The sequence below is a fragment of the Anneissia japonica genome, unplaced genomic scaffold (genome assembly GCF_011630105.1).
Source record: "Anneissia japonica isolate Jap-2015-1 unplaced genomic scaffold, ASM1163010v1 scaffold287949_len505691_cov196, whole genome shotgun sequence".
NCBI lineage: Eukaryota > Metazoa > Echinodermata > Crinoidea > Comatulida > Comatulidae > Anneissia > Anneissia japonica.
Genome location: NW_022727758.1, coordinates 279,394 through 301,796, shown reverse-complemented (window position 1 = coordinate 301,796; position 22,403 = coordinate 279,394). Strand labels below are relative to the sequence as shown.

The window sequence follows — 22,403 nt, the reverse complement described above, 5'->3', positions numbered from 1 at the left end:
TCCAATGTAGACTAGGTCAGGGTTTATCATTTAGTGATAGCCTCTCATTTTTAAAAAGCTAAAAAATTGTATGATGTTTATATAATTTATAAAGTAGGCCTATTGTTTTTCTTTAATACTAAAGATGCCCAAGTGTTTTTTTTTGTGTTTTTTTTCATCTCCTGCATTTTTTAATTTTCACACACTCTTGTGTGAGGCTAGGCCTGGCCTAGATTTAAGATGTGTGTTGGTGGCCATTTTTGAAGTAGAAAATGGGGACATTGTCCTCCTTAACTTGGATGAAAGATGTGTTAGATGTCATATTTTGATGGATGTGTTGTAAATGATTATGGTGAGATTTCACATAATGGCTACATATAAGCAGTAAATTATAAAAAAAAATTTGAAGTATTATAAGATATTTTTAAGATTGATAATAAATTTTAGGATTATATTCCTTTGCTGATTGAAAATTTTTATATAAGTAGACTACTTCCAATTCAATGTAATGTCTATTAAATTATGCTATAAATACTACTTTTCAAAACATTATCTCCAGAAGATATTGCTAAATTTAATGGTGTAAAATTTATTTAATTTCCTTTATTGTTGTATGTTGTTGGTTTTGTTGTTGTTAAGTATTTATATGTATGCATTGCAGATGAACCAGTGTCTGATACATCGCCCTCATCAGCAAGCCGTAATTCTACCCCATCTCATAGTAGCAAGTCGTCGCACATCATCCCCACACCGCATATGATTCCAACCAGCACACCGCCTGTGGTCACGATTGCGCCAACGCAAACAGCGAACCATGGATTGGACAGCAAACGGGTACGTATGCTTGATATCAAAGGTTAACAAACAAATAAGTTTCATTGATTTCAGAATATTTATATATTCATCTTATTTAATACGAGTGGCCCTAAAACAATTTGATTCATATTTGTCACAACATACCTTTGTATTAGACGAACCATCAGTCATTTTCATAATTAGGAATACGGATATTTTATTTAGATATCGATATTTATACAACTAATTAATTTTCTGGAACTGCCAAAGGAACTCATCGCAAATCACAATTTGAAAGTTTTACCTCAGCAAAATAAAAAGGCATTGACATTGTTGACAAGATTGTCTGCAGCAAAGTTGTGTTGTATTTCCTATCCTTTTAATAGTGGCTCAATGACCGGTGGTCAACTGCTTTGCCTATGTTGTATATTACATGTAACAAGATTTATTTATATAAAAAGCCAAAATAATATTATTTGCACTCTTCATGTACATTGTCAGTGGTCCTGTTAGCATGTATGTTCTATGTTATAACAACTTACAGAAAATCACAATCAAATATATTTAAAATTGTACTATGGCATTTAATAGTGAAACAATGGTATGTGTGGTGGAGAAAGATGTGAGCTGTTAAAACCTGTGGTTTCACCAGTGTTTATTATCAGCATTGAAAGGCATAGCCATCTGTGAACATATTTATCTACAGTGGGCAACTGATATAGCTTCATGGCATGTAATAAAAATTCATTATTTAATACCAACTAATTCATTATACCAGACCACAAATCCTATTCACACTTTAATAGAGCAAAGGCTTTTTGTCAATGGCAATTCATGTAGTGTTATTATTTTTAGTTATTGGAATTCATCCATAAATTTACATAGATATAAGTTAATTCATGCATTGTCAATTATAAGAGTGTGCACACAACATTGATTAATGGTACTCTGCTTCTCAACCTTTGAGGTCGTTGGTTCAATCCCTCACTGTGCATTTCACTTGTGTCCTTGGGGAAAGGTACTTTACCTATGGCTTTTTCTCTCCACCCAACTGCCACAAAATGCACTGATTACAAGCTGTAAAATTATGTAATTCGCCCATTGACCTAAGTTTGATGTTCCATACTGTATGTACTTGATCCCAAAACCATGGGTACTAACAGCAATATAAGTCAACATAATATTATTGATATTAATTATGTGAATACATGTATAGAGTCATGAATAGTCATCAGATATTCTTTCAACACCTGTTTATTAGGTGTGGGCCTGCTTATGTTTGGAAGTTGATGATGTTTGAAAGTCATTGTACTTACTTTAAATTTTATTATTGATTTTCCAAGCGAAGTTCCTTTGTTGTCCAACCACCCTCTCACGTCCTGAAGGACATTCACGGTCGATAAATGAATTTTGAGCAACAAAATAATAATGTTATATTTTTTAATCATAATAGCTATAAATTTTGTTGTAGATTCACTATTGTCTTCTTAGTTGAATATTAGCATTGTATCGACTTTCTTTTATTTCATATTTTGTTTATTATTGAAACACTGTTATATTCATGATAGTTATTTTGCTGTAAACATTGCGGCAGACATGGAAGAGCAATTAATGAATTATATTGATTTTTCGATGTGTCCTTCAACATTTTTTATGTTTTCTATTCCATTTTATATATTAAACCAAATTTTACTTCTCAAGGCCTAGAGCCAATTTGCCTGTTATCTGCCAAAAGGAAAAAAATATTACAATAATTAGAAAAATACATTTAAAGATAAACAGCAATATAAAAAGTATATGAATGATATTAAATGAATATATAAATATATGATAAATATACTTTTTTTAAATAAAACTATCAAAATAATTAAGTATATTTTATTTGATCCAAATATTACTGAAGCTCTATTGTTATTTATTTATAGTAGAAGTTATGGAAGAAAAATGTAATAATCAATAACTTGTAGAAATTCCATTTTAAAACCACTTTAGTCTTCTCCAATTCTGCTGAAATCTATCCATCCCATCTCAAATTAATAAATATTGATCACAATGTCTTTTGTGTGAGAAACAGCTCTTGTTAAAAGAAGTAACTCAATTGTTGTATGCACTATCTTGACCTTGTTGGTGTAGTAGTATATTACTAAATGTTTATAGAAATTTTGTGTTAGACAACCATCTTTATTTTCTGCTAACAGAACAACAAGAAGGATTAATTATTATTATTCTAGCAGATTTCTGCATAAACGTAGCTTATGGATAAAACATCTTTTAAATTTAGAGTGGGTACCAGTACACCTTCTTATTTCAATATACAAAAATCAAATAGGGAACGCCTTATCAGTAAACTTTGCCTTTATTATTGAAAACAGATTGGGTTTTGTTTTGTTTTGTTTTTTTTGGTTTTTGTTTTTTTTTCTTATTGGTATTTGCTTCTCAATTCTGCATCAAACTTCATGACTAACTTATTTGTTTACTGAAACAAATATTTAAGCATTTGGATTGAGACGGTTATGAAGTAATATTTAATCAAGGAAAAAGATAGTTAAAATAAGCTTCTGTTTTGCCATGACAACATAAATATTTGTATGAAATGTAGATGGGCTTAACTGTACATAATTGATTATCACAATTTCAACCAAAAAGGTAAATGTGAGGTCTCACCACAAAATGAGTCTCATGGCTTCGAAATCAAAATATTTATAGCATATTTTTGGTAGTTCGCATTATAAGCTTTAACTAGGATTAAAGTAGATCCAATTCTACGAGTGTTTTAAGTGTAAATGTATGAGAACCTGGTATTGAAAAAAATCAGCCTCAAAGTTAAACCAGCAGCTGTGTACAAAAAAAAGGTCTAGAAGTACAGAATATGCAGAAAGAACTACTACTTTTCTTCTTGGGTTTCGTCCTCTCATGAAGGCTTGGATGCAATGGCTCGCTACTCGTCTCTATTCAACACTCTCCTCATTGTCTTTTACAATAAGAAACTAAACTTTAAAAGTAAACTATCGATTTGGATTGGATTTATTCCCTGTGTAAACCAAGGATAATAAATGAAAAGTCTGAAGGAGGCTTATTTCCAGTGGGGTCCTTCTGGTGGTGATTGGGCAGTACACCGGGAGACAATCCCCTACTCTTTCACGAAGAGTATACTGCGTTTTCTAACTTGCACATGGGTCGTAATGCACACATGACTGCCTTAAACGTCTCCTCTGAAAAGACGGTGCGCTATTGTAACTTGTGTTTTAGCCCTCTAGCTGAAATACAATGAAAGCAGTGATGGGAGTTGAACCGGGGACCAAGAGATCTCCACGGTTCAGCGTACGGATTAGCCGATTGAGCTAAGCTGCTCATAAAATATAAAGTATCAAAGTATTCAGAAACATTAAAATTAAAAATTTGGTGGTTTGGCCTATTTTGGTGATTGCCATATCTCAATTATGAATAATTACCAACGATGTCTCATTCCGTGGAAAGACCTCACACATGTACAGTATGTGCTAATGGGTAATCCATTTACCATGAAATTTACCAAATGGGTCATTTATGCACATATACTGTAACTGAAATATCTTGACATTATGTTTTATTTCTATATTAAAGTTATCTGAAAGTTTGTCCAAATATCTTTAATAAATGCAACAGCTAAAACTTAATCCATTTGGCTGATATAATTTGACATTCAAGTCCACTACCCCAGCAAAAAAACTTAACTGTAGCAAAAAGCTTTTAACTCTTTCTTTAAAATTTATTCACCCTATATTCGCCTCATTTTTTTCTTATCTTTGTTTGCTGTGAAATTGATAGTTATATTTTCGAAAATGTTTAACTTGTGGCAATAAAATAGATTTTACTAATGGTTCAATGAAAATTTGATTTTCAAATGATAACAATATGTAACATGTATTAGTCCCTGTTCGCAAAGAAATGTATTTTTTGGATTGGTTTCTTTTGATTTGAAGCTAGTAATATTTCTGGCTTGTACCTTCCTGATTTTAAAACAACTTTATTTACACACACATATTCAGATCAAAGAAAATACATAACAACATTGTATCCACTGAACCAGAGTGAAAATCAAAGGCGTTGAGAGTTTCTTTAAAACTGATTAAAAAAAAACAGTGCTTTATTAGCATGATGACTGAAGTTGTATTGTCCCCTGAAAATGACAAAATCTAATAAAAAAAATAATTTTTAAATTAACTTTCTCATTTTGCAGGCATAGACATTATTAACTTCACCATAGAAATTATTTAAAATTTAAAAAATGAGCACCCTAATTTTTTATACTGGATAATGATAATAAAAATAATATAATGCCTCCAGTGACTAGAAGAGTTTCTATCATTTTTCGCTGTAAAATGATGGGTATACTAATTTCTATGTTCAAGTTGATCATTTTTGTGTTAATTCACATAAAGATTTTTATTTTATTTTATTTTTTTGTATTTTGCATCTTTAAATAAAAAGTTTACTAATATAATATATTTGGTAGCATTAGCTTAAAATTTCATGTTAATTAAATTAAATCTATATTTTATAATATTATTAATAAGGTTAGCAAAAAAAATGAAAACTAATAACACTATATAGCAGCAATACATACACATTGTAGACAATTTTTTAGAAAGCTCAATTTCTATTTAGCGTTAAATTTATTGAATTTAATCTCTTTTGTAGTTTAGCTTATTGAAGTACCAAAATAGCTTTGCCTTTATTTGGGCAGTTTTATTTTCTTCATGTGATAAAAGCATTCTCCATAATTTGAGAGCAGGAACTGATTTAACTCCTTAGTGATTATGGTTCTCCAGAGTCTAGCCAGGTGTTTTGATTAAGTTGACCCTCCTGTCAAAGGTCAAAAGAAAGAGTTGGGTTGAGTGACAGCCTTGGAATTCAATGCTGATGATTAATGGCCACCAGCAGCCTAACCTCTGACCTATAGTGTAACTGTGTACTTTGTCATGTTAACAATTTCTTTCAATACAGTCAAAACAACATTGTAGTAACATGATCACTATATATTCTTGGATATTATGACTATGCATATATTCATAATTCAAACAGCTTCTTTTAACTTGACATTCTATATTTAAACAAAATTACATCAATGATATTTTAGTAAGTTTTCTCCAAATTAAGCAAGGCCTGTTATTATATAATAAAGCTAGTATCTTAATTTGACTAGGTTTTCTAGTTTTTAAATTTATTTAATTTATGATATTGATTTTTTAAAATTTATTGTGGCTACTTATTAAAAATTTGCCTCAGCCTTGTAGAACAACTACGTAATTAATACAATTATTGTTAATAAATAATATTATTTATTAATAAATTTAATGATTTAATTGTTTATTTAAGGCCTGTTGATATTTATTCAGTTATTTTAACAGGTTCTTCCAATAAGGTGGGCCGGGGCCCAAAGCCATAAAAATGAAAAAAAAATTGACCAGTTAAATATTTTAAGTGAAGGGAATACAATTATTCTATAGCTTTATTAAAAAAGGTCAATAAATATTATATCAGTAATCAGTTAATGTAGTGAAAGATTAATCTGAACTGATAGTTTATCATTCTTGTTAGTGGAAACTGATGTAAGGCCCCATAAAAAAAATTATTAGTTTATCACCCTATCAAAGAATAAAAACTGATGAGTGAGGGAGGTGTTTTTTTCTTTTTTTTTTCTTGCTAATCCCGCCCCAATTTTACCGATGATCACAAGTAAATCAATGGTTAGGGACACATATATAAAAGTCATAAGAATGGGATCAAATTTATATTTAAAAAATATGTTTTTGTTGTACCAGTAAGCATATTTGCAAGAAACCCTGAGCTTTTCAAGTGAAAAAAGATGGAAAAAGGACCATTTGAAATAAAAAATATATGTTGATTGAAAAAAAAAAAAAAAAAAAATCTGATTTTTCCCAAAAGTGATGAGGGAGCGAGTGATAAACTAATAATTTTTTTTATGGGGCCTAAGTTGAAATGTAACTGCTTGGATGACCTGCTCTTTCAACTCCAATCTATGTAAGTACAAAAATACTTTTCAAGGAGGCATATTCAAATTTTCCTGTTCTTATGATGTAATGAAATTTGATTGATCTGTACACATTAAGAATCGTCTAACGTGAATGATTATTTACAAGGTTCCAAAGATGGTCCTCAGATGATAGTTTTGACAAAGAGATGTCGAGTCATTAGTTTTACGAGCGTATAAATGGGATTTCATCACACACCACTTTCCACTGATTACGTCAAATTGGTACATTTTCCAGCGCGACTAAGGGTCTGAACTATAGAACTATACTTCTGCAAGACGTGAAATAAGCTAATTAACTCTACACCTCGTTTTCTTAATGCCTGTGAAAACTCATTAACACTAATGCCTTTTATTAGTCTTCCATTTTTTTTTTTTGTATTGCTTTCTGCAGATGGCTTGTGATGGAAGCAAATAATTGGATGCAAATCAAACTAAAAGCGGTCTTTGTCATTAGAAAAAAAATTGGTTGACAAATGAATGAGATAGTTAGCTTATAATTTCTATGTGAAGGCCACAGTGTTCAAATTGGATGCGTTTAATAGTTGGTTTTAAAATATTCTTTTTATTTTTATTCTACGAAATGATTAACAACAGGCATTTAAGATGAATAATAATATTTCTAATTCTTTGAATGACCATTAAAAGTAAATTATGATCTCTGTAATACATTTTTCTATAGCATTTGCTTCTACAGTGTACATTCTGTTGAAGCATTATAATTCCATTTATTGAAATAAAAAACAAAATAGATGCAAAAAGGTATTTGACGAAAAACTTAAGAATAGGGGATGAGATGAATATTTCAAGCCAGGCACCGGAGGGGGGTAAAATATGTTGATATACTTTACAATTGATTTTCAAAGAAATAAAAAGCATATTTGACATGAAGCTTGACAGCAGTTAATGAGATACAGATTTTTGAATAGTTAAAAACTGGAAGAAAAGGGTGGAAAAGGGGTTAGTTGGTTTTTAAATATGTATTCCAAATTTTTTGTCAAACATCCTTTTTGTGTATTAGAAAAATAGTTGTACGACATATCAAAAAAATTTGTTTTCCTCAACAGCCTGACTTTAATAATGAGCATAGTATTAAATTAAAAAATATATATGTATAGTATATATTTCATTCAGTTTTGCTTTTGAGAATGTACTGAATTCTTGTTGCTTTTGTGTCGTCAATCTACAAAACATAGAATAATTTAGTTAGGAATCATATTGATAATAAATTATTAAATAAGGAATTAAGTATGTGTAGGTCTGGTACATTTGCTCAAATTGCAAGCTAATGTGATACAGAAGTAGATCCTAACAAATACAGGCATCTACACAAGATCAATATCAGGTAATGCAATACAGACCCATAGGTTAATTTGCTACATATTCTGTATCACTCTAGTGTTTTTACCTGCAGAGCAACATCGAAGCATTCTTTTGAATAACAAGCATTATATTTTTATAAACTGATTTCGTTACCAGGAATAACTATCAGTTATTACGTAAATTATAGTAGGTATTGACGTAACAGATGCACTGATTATGTTTAAATAACATAGAATGAACGTTGCTCCGAATAATGGGAGGGATACCATGATTCAACGTTTCAATATGTATTGGGTTTTCTTCAGGAAGTCTTGACTATAAAATTATTAATCCCTATCATTATTAATATTGACTAGACAGATGAAGAGGTGAAAGCATAACATGATCGTGATTAAAATATGGATTTGCATATTGTGTATATACTCATTTTTATATGTTGTATCTGATTGATATTTGCGTAGGTTTTTTCGTTTAAAGGTTCTCATTATGTAGAAGCGTAGGCTTTGGAAGTCTCTCAACAGCGTTGCTTTTAATGTGCTGGCACAGCACGTTTGAGTAATTAATATGAATTTCTCTGGACTTGTTTGTGGATTAATTGATGATTTTGTTTATTCCCAGCGAATGTACATACAGATAAATTTGACATGAATGGTGATGGCTCCTTCTGCAGTTGAAGTGATTGATGTGGCAAGCCATATATGGTAGACAGACAGGGGAAATTGTTGATGCACAGTAGCAGAGTCTTATATAGCAAATAGATATTGAGAATGCTGTCATGTCATAGAACATTTTGTAGACCATGATCATGACAGGTCATAGTCGATCAGTCGCTAGAAATAATTTTTAAACTTTTCTGTGAATTTGACTTGTGGGGGAGGGACCAGGATCCCAATTTTTTACCACCTTCCCTCATTTGGCTGTGCCCCGATACCATATCAGGGAGAGTTCTTTTTAAATGAGCTTTCTAAAATAACAATTTTGTTTTGCCTCGCATAACCATCGGCACTGACTTTCGCGAGAATGTTGGTAATAAATGGACTTAAAAACATGCAAATATTATGAATTTGCAGGAGATGGTTATTATTGCAGGAGTACGGGCAACTCTCCCGATTTCTAGGAGACCCGCGCTGCTTTCAGGAGGCCTGAGACCCCTGCCATATTTAATCTTAGACTAATTGAATATTGATGATCGTGTATTGTATCTTTGGTTTTGTTTGTACCCTATATAAATTTTAGCCAGTCTTTTTCATCATGAATGATTTACCAAGGTAAATGTGTTGCACACTGAATAATATTGTTATAGTAGATCGATTAGTTGAAAATGTGTCATATTTGCCATTTTACCATCACATGCCGTAAGTTATATTCTCTTGGCAGTGCCGGCAATGTGGAGAGAGCTAGTTTTATTCGCAATTCTTCCGAGGATTCAGAATATTCTTTTTATGAAAAGAGAATAATTTGGATATTGCCGGACACTATAAGTCATGTTATGCTGACTTCCAGTGATTGACGATAGCATACACGTCGCTTTTTCGCGACATAAAAGTTTTATGTTCGTCTGTGTTACGGCCCTTCTTTTTATTACAGGTGAAACCAGTATTTTTTTTATTCTGACATGGGGGAAATGTCGGTGCAGCTTGAATGTCCTTAAGGGTGCACATACGCATAGTTTTACATAATTATTTCTCCCTTAATATTTGTGAACAAATCATTGTTTTTAGCTGAAGTGACCTACATTTTACGTTGCATATCGTCACGCAAACTACGTAATATTACTCTTGGCCTAATGTGAAACATTTTGTGAATATATAGTAACTGTTAATCTAAGTGCTATTATAAAATTTGTCTTTTTTTATTTTAAATTATACTTTGTTTTATTATTAATTTTAATAGGATTGATGCTATTGTTATGATTTGCATTACCTTATGGTTATAATGACATCAGTAATTTAATTATACATGCATTGATCAAAGTCATATTAAATTGCTTCTTTTTTCATTAGTAATTCAATTATTATTTTTTACTTCTATTGTAATAGTAATTGCTGCCCTTACAAAAAGATGTGGAAATTTGTTTAGATGATACAGTGTAATAGCCAGAATAAGAGCCCAATCACACTTATTAGGCCGGCCTAGGGCCGACTCAACTTCATTTCCGTTCACAGTTATTGTTTTAAGTTGTTTTAAGTCGGCTCAGGGCCGCCTTACGGACTTTCACAGTTCTTCTTTTGGGCCAGGTCGATGAATTGCAGGACAGGAAGTTGAGGCGATCGCATTTTGATGGCGAAACGGTAAATCACAACCTAGCATAAACACATGGAATTCGCGTGAAACATGAACCTAATTTCAAAAATTGTCCTTATACTTTTTCGATTTTTTAAGCGGATAGCATTCTGCTTCATGATTATGGCGACGATAATTCTTATAATAACCAAGGCCTATAATTAGCGCAGCTCGACTTTTCTCTGTGCAAAGCCAGACTTGCGATTTCGAAAGTCCATACCTGTATATTGTAAACTGTCTACATAGGCCTATATTGCTGTCAATGTTTGGCCACAGACCGGAGACACTGATTGTGAATAAGTAGCATCAAGATCTATCTATTTGGCAATAATAATTATTTTCATATTAGGTTCATTCACAAACAATTTTTGACGCTTTTTAGAACCAGCTTCGCTCATAACAAAAGCAAACGATTATGTTTTTTCTGTCCTCGGGGTCACGTGAGTAGCTTCACGAACGTCGACACAAAACGCACGTGGTTGGTGAGGATGACGTTCACAGAAAAAATGATACCACTATACAGTGTTATAATTTTAGAATATAAACTTGTTAAATTAATGTGTGCTATACAAAAACGGGGTTTCTTGAGCTTGTAATACGCCAATATATTTTTTATCTACTGGAATTCTTTAACTGTAGAAAAGAAAGTCGTCATCTGTCAAACTGCCCATGCGTAAGCTTTGTATCGCAAGTCAGTTCGAATGAAAGTTGTGGTTAGATAAGACGTCAAAATCTAGCAATCAGAGCGAACTTGGGCCGGCTGAGGTTCAGATATAAAGTTGGGTAGGCCCTGGGCCCGCATTATTCCTCTAAGGGAAACTGTTTGCTTGCCATCTCATACAATACATAAAGTATATAAATATGTATACACAGTCATCATAGTACATACAAATGTGCTAATGGCTATCACTGTATTTCATTTATTTATTTTACCAACATTTACAATTACAGTGACAATAAAACATTTAAATTATTTTGATTGATGTTGGACAGGGTTGGAGAGAAATTCTTTTTAAATGGCACTTGCAATACTTGTATATCATCATTGAGTTTATTCTTCTTACTGTTATTAGTATTATTTATTCATTATTGCACTTTTTCTTGTTGGTATCAGCATGAACATTTTATAATTTCTTTTGTCATACTTTATATTTCATTCACAATGCTTAAAAAAATTTGCCCCAAGACCTTCCTTTAAACTTTAATTCCTACAAGTTTGTTTTTATATTTTAAAGTGTCTATGAGCCTTATGTTTGCGTCGGTATAAACGACTAGTGTTCAATGATCTGGTGGATACGGCACTCGTTATTAACGTGGCAATCACACCGCTGGGAAGGCAATAATGCCATCAGCCCTAATGCTTGCCCTCAAACTTTAATAACAACATCAAATAGAAAATCAAAATCTGACATAACAGTCCGTCAAGTATAGCTGCAATTATCGTTGTGACAACGGTGAGAAGTAACATGTTCTCTGAATCATGTAAGCAGTGCGGTCTAGCATAGTTTAATAGCTCTCCGTTGGCATCAGGTGTTCTCGTTATTTTTTTCTGATATCAAATTCCGTAGTTAGAATTAAGAATTGCATTAGTTTAAGCACCGAGACATTTTGAACATGTTCTGAATTTTGTCATTGACTAACCACCTTTAATGCATCAAGTGATCTGTAATAAAATTCATTATCGCAAATCGTTTTTTTTTTTCTTTTGACAGATTTTTTTTCTATTATAAGTTTTCTTATAAAATGTGTTAATTTTCTTTCTCTTTAATAATTAATACCTAAAATATTTAATTAAACAAGTATGGTATAAAAAAGATTTAAATACAAATAATGTAAATTTTTTTATATTGAATATTACATGCAAAAAACATGAATTTCACTTAATTGAATCGTTATAATAATGATGATTAAACAATTAAGAAATAAGTATCGAAGTATTACTTACTGTACAAACTAATTTCAAAAATTTTTAGTAATATCATTGAAAGCATTTACTAACTATATACATTCTGTTTTACTATGACATACTGTACAATATTTAATTTATTCATGATATGCTTAAATTAACCACAAGGCTATTCTACCCCCTATAGCTTGTGATTTAACTTACATATAGTAACTTAAAATGATCAATTAGATATGAATTATTCATTGTATTCATAAAGAATTATTTCAATCAAAATTTAATATGTCACCTTAATGACTGAAATATTGAAGGGTTTGTAATTCAGGATAGGAGAGAAATGTGTTTAATGATAAAAAATGGATAGGTTAACTATTGTTATTGTATTAGTAATGAAATAAGAGGATTAAAGATTGAATTGAACTGAGTAAATATTGGTGTTAATTTGTAATACAGCGGAAAGGTATCATAAAAAGTAATGCACTTTAGATAATCCATAGGTGACAATCTTTTTTTCTTTCTGCTCATCACTAATTCATCGTTTCCATTTAATCGAAGTATCCTTCCCAGTACTTTATTCTACTGTTCAGATAGATCGACACATACATTCATAAACATTTCCCTATAAATCATTGTAGTGAACATATATACCGTATATCCTTGTACATATCTCCCATACACCCTTATACTTTTGTACATATTTTCATATATCCATGTAATAATGATTCTTTATTGGTCCTCATTTTAATTTTATTTATTAAATAAATAGGGAACCACAGCAGTCACAGTACAGCGCCACTAAACTTAACTACAACTTAAATGACAAAACGGATACAAACATTGTCCTTAACCCTTAATATAAGTGTTATTTAAGGAGCCAAGTGATCAAACTCCAATTGAAACCCAATAGTGACCGGGTTTGAACTGGGTGTACAGCACAAGAAGTAGGAACAATACACTCTCAGGCAACCACTCAGCTATGTATCCCTCATCCACCGTTGTTTGTATCTCCTGTGCATCCTTGTACATAACCCCATATACACCCTTGTTCAAAACCCCCATATACTGTAACCTTTTTACATATCTCATACACCCTTGTAAAATGCATGTCCCCATACACCTTTGTACATGTCTCCATACACTCTTGTACATATCCCCATACACGCTTGTACATATCCCCATATGCACCCTTGTACATATCCCCATATGCACCCTTGTACATAACCCCCATACAAACTTTGTACATATCCTCATGCACCCTCGTTCATATCCTCATACACATTTTCATACAGACTTGAAATTATTCCCATACACACTTGCACACATTGTTATAGACACATAATTCCAATATATAAATACTGTATATCCCCGCAAACTACTTTGTACTAACCTTACTCTAGATGCATCAAGGTTAACAATTGTTTTCCTCATTTGCAAAGTGCAATTGTATCATTGTCAATTGCTCATTATTTCATGCAATGAAAAACAATGTTAACACCTTCAAGCGTAATTAACTATCACGCATTAGTTTAATGTTGTTATTTTTTTTTTTCAACAGGAGCATGAACATCATCATCACCATCGACGACCAGCATCAAGCGAAAGGCATCATATGCGGCCACCGTCGGAGTCATCGCACTCCAGCTCGTCACACGCCATTCACAGCTCGTTGTGGAACAGCAAGGACAGTTCGGCCGGCCCGCATAGGTGGGATGAAAAGTTCGTCACTTTACTTTATCAGAATAATTTGCCTTCCATGCATGTAATTCGTGTTCACAGCCATCTCATTGGATGATGCCTATTGTACCTTCAAGCATGTGTGCTGTGTTTCTACTTTGTGTACATTAACACATTTCACTTCAACTTTGATATCAAATCTCCAAAACCTTGTCAAATTAAGATGCAGGCAACTGTTGTACCCAATTTTTATTTTGGAACTTGACCTAAACTAGGACTTAATACTCTTTGCCGATATATTTCTCAAATAAAATCAGGCGCAACTTAGAATAAATATTTATATTCTGTCAGTATTCATAACTTAATCTCACAGCAAGCCTGAAATGTTATGTTACTTGCCATGTTGTTTAACATTCTAAACGGGTCGTTAGTATGCGCGGCAGGTAGAAATTCTGACCGTGTAGGTTGAGGGTGATTTGCAAACAGCTTTATCATAGAGTTATATAGCAAGTTACTTGGGGTGACCTGCTTCAGGTAATGATGTACAAAATACATAAAAAAATTGTTGCCTTCTTGTGATCGACACTATATAGTTGTTGTTAAGAAGACAGTTTGAAAAGCGATTGAAATTGACCATTCACTTATTTGTTTACACCACTTTTGCTCGATAAGGCCTATGGAATCTAACCTACCACTTTCTCCTCCTCGCCTTACACCTCCCCCCCCCCCACTTATTTTCCTTTCAACAAATTGATCACATAATTTGTCAATTACTTCACCTGCATAACTTTGTGTCCAGTACCATGTTCTACGTACATTTTACCTTTGTAACCCCTTATTGTATATGTGTCAGTACAATTAAAATTTCATTATTGTATAAACAGTGACAATTTTGGGGAGGGATGTTTAAAGTATTTATCCTTCTAGCTAATGTGTCATTCAAAACAAATAATTTAGAAATATAAAAATTTTACATTTTCAAAATATTTCTTTGCTTTTGAATCTTAGACCTGTGGCTCAACTGGCATCAACACCAGATGAGGTGCCTAGGGGATTTCACCCCTACCGTCATGCTGAAGAACTTCACAAGGCCCTGCCGCCTACTCACATGCAGTATGATCCAACCGGTACATCGGTTTTTCCTGCAGGCTATCCATATCACCCTGCATTTCTACCCCCTTCTCACATGCAGTTATCTCATTTAAGGTAAGCTTAATTTCCTTGGATAAAATGTTAGTTCCCCTCAGGATTTAAAATCCTTTCTGGGGATGTAGGCTTGGTTTATGTAAAAAATCTTGCGTGTATGTTTGTGTTGTGAAAATAATTATCTGGGATTAAGTTTACTATTGGTAATCCTTTGCCCAGCTGCATTAATAATGAATACAAAAAATATTAAAATTAATTGTAGGCTGACCTAACAAAATGTCAATGTAATCTGAACAATTTCTCAAATTGCAAAAATCAGAGATGTACCAAAATACAAACTGAAAGTGAGAGAGAAATGCTCATTATACCCTGGTTATTACATCTAAATTATTCCTTAATTTCTATTTATTAAAACTATCTTTAAACTTGGCACATCAAGATCCAGAATTGAAGGTGTTAGCCAATGACCGATCTACATAGAGGGTTGTTTTTCCAGACAAAGGAGCCAAATAGCTACTCAACAAACTAGGTGTTGAGTGGCTATGGCCATATGAATAATTTAATAATAATAATAAGATTTATAGCACATAATACAAGAAAGTTGATTTACGTGAACATAACCATGAAATATTTGAATATCAGGGGCTGACTTAGAGGGAGGGGCCGAGCCTGGCCTTTTGGAAAGTAAAGAAAAAGAATTACTGATCACTCAAAACGCCTCAAAAGCCATTTCCGAGCGTCTGGAAAACAAAAGTTTTGTGGGGCATGCTGGATCCCCTAGGTTAGTGTTCGTCCTCTCCTCCGCTTCGGACATCTCTGGATCCGCCCCTGCTAATATTGCAAAGAAAACAGCATAAAAGCAGAAGAACCAAATGCTTCGATAGCCCCAAAAGTTTGGGGCTAATGGGAACAGTATGCACAGGAGCTCTAGTAGAATGCGATATCTATCTATCAATGCCGTAGCCAGGATTTTCAAACAGTGTGGGACCCACTTTACGCTTAAATTCAAACAATGTGGACCCATTTTTAATACGCAAAAATATGAAAAATCTAGACCCATTTTCTTAAATTTTTCCCATTTTAAGCTAAATGTGAGGAATCTGGACCCATTTTTCAAAAAGTGGACCCATTTTATGCATGAAATTGCATAATTTGGATCCATTTTTTAAAATGTGGACCCATTCTTTGTGAACCCACTAGAAAAATTGTGTGGGACCGTCCCAACTGTCCCAATAGCTAGCTATCCTATGCTACAATTAACTAAATAAATGAATCTGATGCGAGAGCAAGATTGCCAAAAAAATACTTGAACAAGAGGAAGAAAAATATGTGGAAGATTACAAATCTAACTAGGTACATTTCATCCAATAATATTTTCATAGCAAGACACCAGATGTTTTTCCATGTTACCTTGGATGCACTGAGTGTTCATGTGCAACAGTCTAAAAAATGATTCCAATGAATTGATTGATTGATCAACAAAATAAATAGTAATATCAACTTCAAAAATATACTGTCTGTATTGCTTCTTAAATAATTCATCAAACCTGTATTAAATTGACTTTGAAGTAACTGCTAGCTCTAGTTTACAAACATTCAAATTCTTTTTATTTAGTCTATATTTATAAAATAAACAATTGGAGAATTTTCTTTTTGTAAACTACAAACGATATTACAAATTTCACAATTTTAAAATTTGATTTTTGTGTGGAATAATGGTATTTACAAAGACACAAAATGATGTTAAAAATATAGAAACATAAATAAATCAATGAAAATGCATATCTCTTTTAAGTAATAAGAGGATTTTCTAAAAAAATAAAATCTTATCCATATTTTGCAAAACTTATTATTTTAGTTTTCTATAATGTTGTTTATTATCTTTTAAAAATAATATCTATCCCACAGTCATGTTTATAACGGCTGTATAATGAATATATTACAGCAACACTCTTGGGGGTCCCCGTAATGATAATTAATATCCCATTAAATTGTGTTTATTAATAGCATGTATATTAATCACAGGCATAGGGTATAATGTCATGCAGCTACGAAGGTTTAACCCTCTCACATCATGATGACTCCAGAACTGATCCCACATACATCAAATGTGTTGCGAAAGACTCCATGTAAATTGGAAATTTATTGCTCGCTGGTTTTATTTTTCAATTTAAAATCTGACTGTTGCATTGCTCTTAAGACATACAGCTTAATTAAAGGTTTAATTTTACGTGAACAATAATGCCGCAGTTTAATGAACATTTGGATAAGTAGAGCAGGTAGTTAACAATATCAATAAATTTATATTGTTACATGAAAAAGAAATGGTGGTGGGGGTAGTTTAAATGAAATAATTTTTCTTTGAGTAGTATCTAAAAGTAAATAAGGTATTACTTATGCATCCGTTATTAGTAAGAACATTATTTTACTTAATTTGCTATTTAATTGAAAGTCAACAACTTATTAAAACAATTCAAATATAAAATGTTATTGTTGATATGTATTTACAATTTATTGAGGTAAAAAAGTTTTTGGTATTTGCATTAAAACATTTTTTTTTTTTACTTTGAGTGGGTAGAAAATACAAATTTGAACGAGATTTTTATGCATTATGGATTTTTAATTGTTTTTCACAAAGGGTTTCAACTACCAGTATATTTAGTTTATGTTAAAGGGAAACATGGTCATTTATTGATTTACGATACCATGTTGAGTGCTAAAAGCAATAATGAAAATGATCTCGCTATTATAATTTTTTTTTCAGAGGGAAGAATTATGGTGCCTGAAAAAGCCAATGCTTTTTCGAAACAAAACATTTTTTTTTTCATAACACCATTATAAGTAAAGTATTATACCATAACTGATGTAACTGAAGCAATTCCATTTAAAACGTTAAAAATTCAAAAATAATACTAGATACATTAAAGAATGGCTATATAATCTTTTTATATATGAAGTATTGTATTAATATTTTTTCAATATTTTTTGTTATTACTGTTTCTTGGTATCATAGTTATTGTTACAATTACATTTATTTGCAAATCTTGTATATTTGTACAATTTGTTTTGTATCAAATTCATATCATGTGGCATTCCAGTGGCAGATTCAAGCGGGGAGGGGGAGGGTTGAAAGTTGAAAAGCTTTGTGGTTTGACAAAACATGTGACATGTCTAAATATGTGCATGATGACACAGGGGCGTACGGTAAAAAATCTAAGGGGGGGGTCGAAACGAAAGCGCAGGGGGAAGCTGAACTCGGAGCAATTTAGCGAAGCTTTCAGAATTCGCGGGGTGCGTTAATATTTATGAGTGAAGCGAGCATATTTAAAGGGCACTTTCTTTAAAAGGGGGGGGTCGACCGCACCCATCGACCCCCCACGGTCTGTCTCTATCAACCCCCACCCCCCACGGTACGCCCCTGTGATATCACATCATAACCATATATAGGCACATCATGATTATATATGGGCATACACTTTCATCTGAGACTTGGTTTAAATAGCATCGTCCACCTTGTAATTGGTGAGTTACTTGCAGTTGGATGCAAATGAAATGTTTAAAAAATGATAAATTGTAAACTTGGGGTAATTGCTGAATTGCTTACAATTGTTAAGAAAATTCAAATCAGCTTCTCCTTTACATTCTTTCTTGAATAGTTTTTCTAGCTTTCTCAATTCTGACAAGTGCTAACATCACGGTGGCAACTTAAATCATGAATAATAGAACCGAAATATTGAAGCAAAATCAAGATGAACACTAATTTTAACAAAATAAACCATTTATTTGCAAACTTATTTCCCCTGTTTCCTACAGGCATCATCAGTGCTAACAAAAAAACAATTACTGAAAAAACAAAAATGCTTATATACAGACTGAATAAATATCAGCTCAGGTGTCGTGACACATAGCCTAAATGTTTAGTACTTGTATAAAACATTTATGATTAATACATCACATATCATCATATCATTGATTAGTCTTCCAACATGGATGATTATCGCCATAGTAACAAAAACCATCTACTTAGTATTGATATAAAAAATAGATACAATTGCTTAATGCACTTTTCCTACAACAATACAGTACTATGAATGATGATTGATTATTTGTAACCTAATTTCTCATTATTGTCTGTTTTGCTGATGGCAAAGAAATACTATTACCTCTCATCTCAGCTAAGTGGCCTTGTGGTTATTTGATCATAGTTTATGCAGTTGCAGAATAGACACAAACACGCCAAAGAACTACATATCCACGCTGACAGACATACTGATATATACACACACCATTTTGTAAAAAAACAACCAACCTCAAAACTGCTTTTAAATTCAAGTTTATATTAGAACACAGAGTAGACATCAGTGTTCCATCATATCCACAGAGAAATACATGTGATTTGCCCATATATGGATATAATGTGACATTATCATGTCCATATTTGGTCAAATCAGAGATGTATTCCCACAAGCTATTGTGGATACTGTAGAGCTTGACTAGTTGTAAAAAATTACGACACAAGATATCGTACATTTCAAGCCGATAACCAATCACGATCCTTGGCATTTCCCTTGTCACTCAAAAGTTAGAGTGGACGCTAGGCCATCGTTTCTGGTGACCGTTAAACAGCTTTCTGTCAGCATTGCAAACTAATAGCCAACCATTGGGGATCACTTCCTGCTCGTAAAAGTAGATGTTATGTGCACATTCATTCACGAAGCTAGTAATTTTAAAATTGATACATTCTTGATTGAAATAGCTAATATCAATTTCCAGTTTTCTAGAATTCTATTAATTTTTAATTGTTATATTTTTGAATAAAAAACAATACTTGCATCATTTAGGCAGTAAATATTGTTACACCAGTCTTAAAAGAATTCCTAATTCTGATTGGATTTAATACATACAATAACATCCATTCAGAATTAAGAATTCTTTTAAGACTGGTGTAATAATATCTGCTGCTTTTTATTTAATAATTACAGAATATCAAAAAGCTACTAATAATGACATGATAAGAATAAATTTAAAAAGGAAATTTAAATCATTTATTACACTATATTTTGAAAGGGTGAATTCAGATATTGATGAGATCAAATAGAAATTGATCAGGCTATCTTGATTACTATTAAATCGTTTGATATTTAAAGATTGAGTCTGTCGGTAAACTGGAGTGCCTTTATTCTTAAGATCACAGCCTACTATTCATTAACCAGAAGCATTCGATGACAAATGAGTTTTGCTATAGAGGCTCATAATTATGGGTAATATTTCGGTCTGACTCAACTGCTCCGAAAGCATTAACGCGCAGTTAATGGTTTCATTAGCGTAGAGAGCAAGCAATAGTAATATAAACCTGACGTTAGTCAAACTTCTCATTATCTGTCTGTTGCATATTACGTATATGTCAAGTAAAGGAATATTGGTATGATTATGAAAAGGGCGTACAACACTTGATCCGATTATCCGCCCTTGTGCGTCGTGTCCAAACACTTGAGTCAACATATTAGATATTGTAAACGATTGCCTCAGATCGTCTAGGCTTGTCATACACAGTTTTATATTGTCCATATATTTAAATTGTGTTGTATAATTTAGCCTTAACATGTTGTTTATACATTTCACTTTGTATCTGTTTTTATGTAACTTATAGTATTACTAGTTAGTTTGAGATAACAATCAGTGTCTATTTTGTTTGCAGTGATCAGTTTATTAGCATTTTTCTAATTCAAACTTTTATTTATTATTTTTTTAAACCTCATGAAAATGTATTTTGGTTGAGGTAAAAATTTGTTTTCATCACAACATTATTTGAAATTTATGAAAATTCACTTGATCTAGATTAAGATTAAAAAGTTAGTTTTATTCCAACATTATTAGAAAAGATTTTCACTACAATATCTCTATGGGTTTGTAACACATATTTTTAAGATCCAGTAAGATAACATGCAGTAATTCCATCTGCTTGCATTTAATCACATCATAGTAATTACATGTATTACAGTATTAATAAGAGTACTGTATACAAAATCCATGGAGGAATTAATTACGTTATGTAATAGTAAGACAATTGCGATCGCGGCAAAGAGGTCTGTACCTAATTCTTCCATACAAAAAGTATAGCGAATTATCGTCAAACATACTATTAATGCTTGTGAATATTCTACTGTAGCAATGATTATAAAATTAATATTAGATAAAGTCCAGGGGCAGCTATTTTGAGACAATCAACTGATCTTTTTTCTTTGTCTGATTTTGAAAGCCATTGGTTCACATGTTCTGTGATATCATGTGGTTATTAAAAACTAGTGGTATTATTAGCTTATATGTGAAATTTAATATATTTGATCACTTACATTATACTGCTCGAAATTTAAATATCAGCAAAAGCAATAAACAAAACAATTGATCTGGAGGTAAATTTTTATGATATAGAATAATAGAAAAGCATATACGCGGCTATACAATGTAATAGATGATTGAAATTAATGGCTGTGTATTAATAATAGTCCTATACTGTTATGTCTATACAGTTGGTAATGATGTTGTATGAACATCAAGGCCAAACATATGTTAATGCCGTTGGTTTTTAAAAGGGGTGGATGAGGCTTCGCTAAGTTTGCCACACCGCACTGTCATAATCTCTATACATATGAGACGGTGATGAGACCTGTGCGACAAAGCGTTTCCAGTAATGATCTATTTTGTGGAAGCCGTTTGGAAACGCGAACGGTTTGGTTTCCCAACTTCGAGGTCGGGGTTTCGATCCATTACTGTATCCTTGAACAGGATATTCTCGGTTTTGCATTGCGATAAGTTTAAAAAGGTCATGGCCTAAAAAGGGAAGCGAGAGAGAATGCTAACCAATTTTTTTTTTTTTTTCGCCTAGTTTTAAAAAATTGCCGTAATCTATACCTACGCATATGAGACAGTGATGAGACCTGTGCGACAAATCATTTCCAATGATGATCTGTTTGTAGAAGCCATTTGGGAACGGGAACAGTTTGGTTTCCCAACCTCGAGGTCATTAGTGTGTCCTTGAACAGGATATTCTCGGTTTTGCTTTGCGATAAGTTAAAAAAGGCCATGGCCTATAAAGGGATGCGAAAGAGAATGCTAACCAATTTTTTTTTTTTGCTTTAGTTTTAAAAAATATATAAATATAAAATGCTATTGCATGTATTATATATAATTAAATCATATTTTTTATTGGAAGTATAACAAATTTGTCTAGCCACAATAATTTCCGTTTTTTTTCAAGCACAT

At 32.2% G+C, this 22,403-nt stretch overlaps 1 protein-coding gene across 1 annotated transcript in view; it reads left to right on the top strand.

Annotated features, from left to right (window-relative positions):
- LOC117113790 (genetic suppressor element 1-like) overlaps nt 1-22,403 on the top strand; it is a 98,175-nt gene that overhangs the window by 53,474 nt on the left and 22,298 nt on the right. The window contains exons 4-6 of the mRNA XM_033257221.1: nt 641-813; nt 13,876-14,036; nt 15,003-15,200. Of these exons, the coding sequence (XP_033113112.1) occupies nt 641-813; nt 13,876-14,036; nt 15,003-15,200 (532 nt within the window). The remainder of the gene's footprint in view (nt 1-640; nt 814-13,875; nt 14,037-15,002; nt 15,201-22,403) is intronic.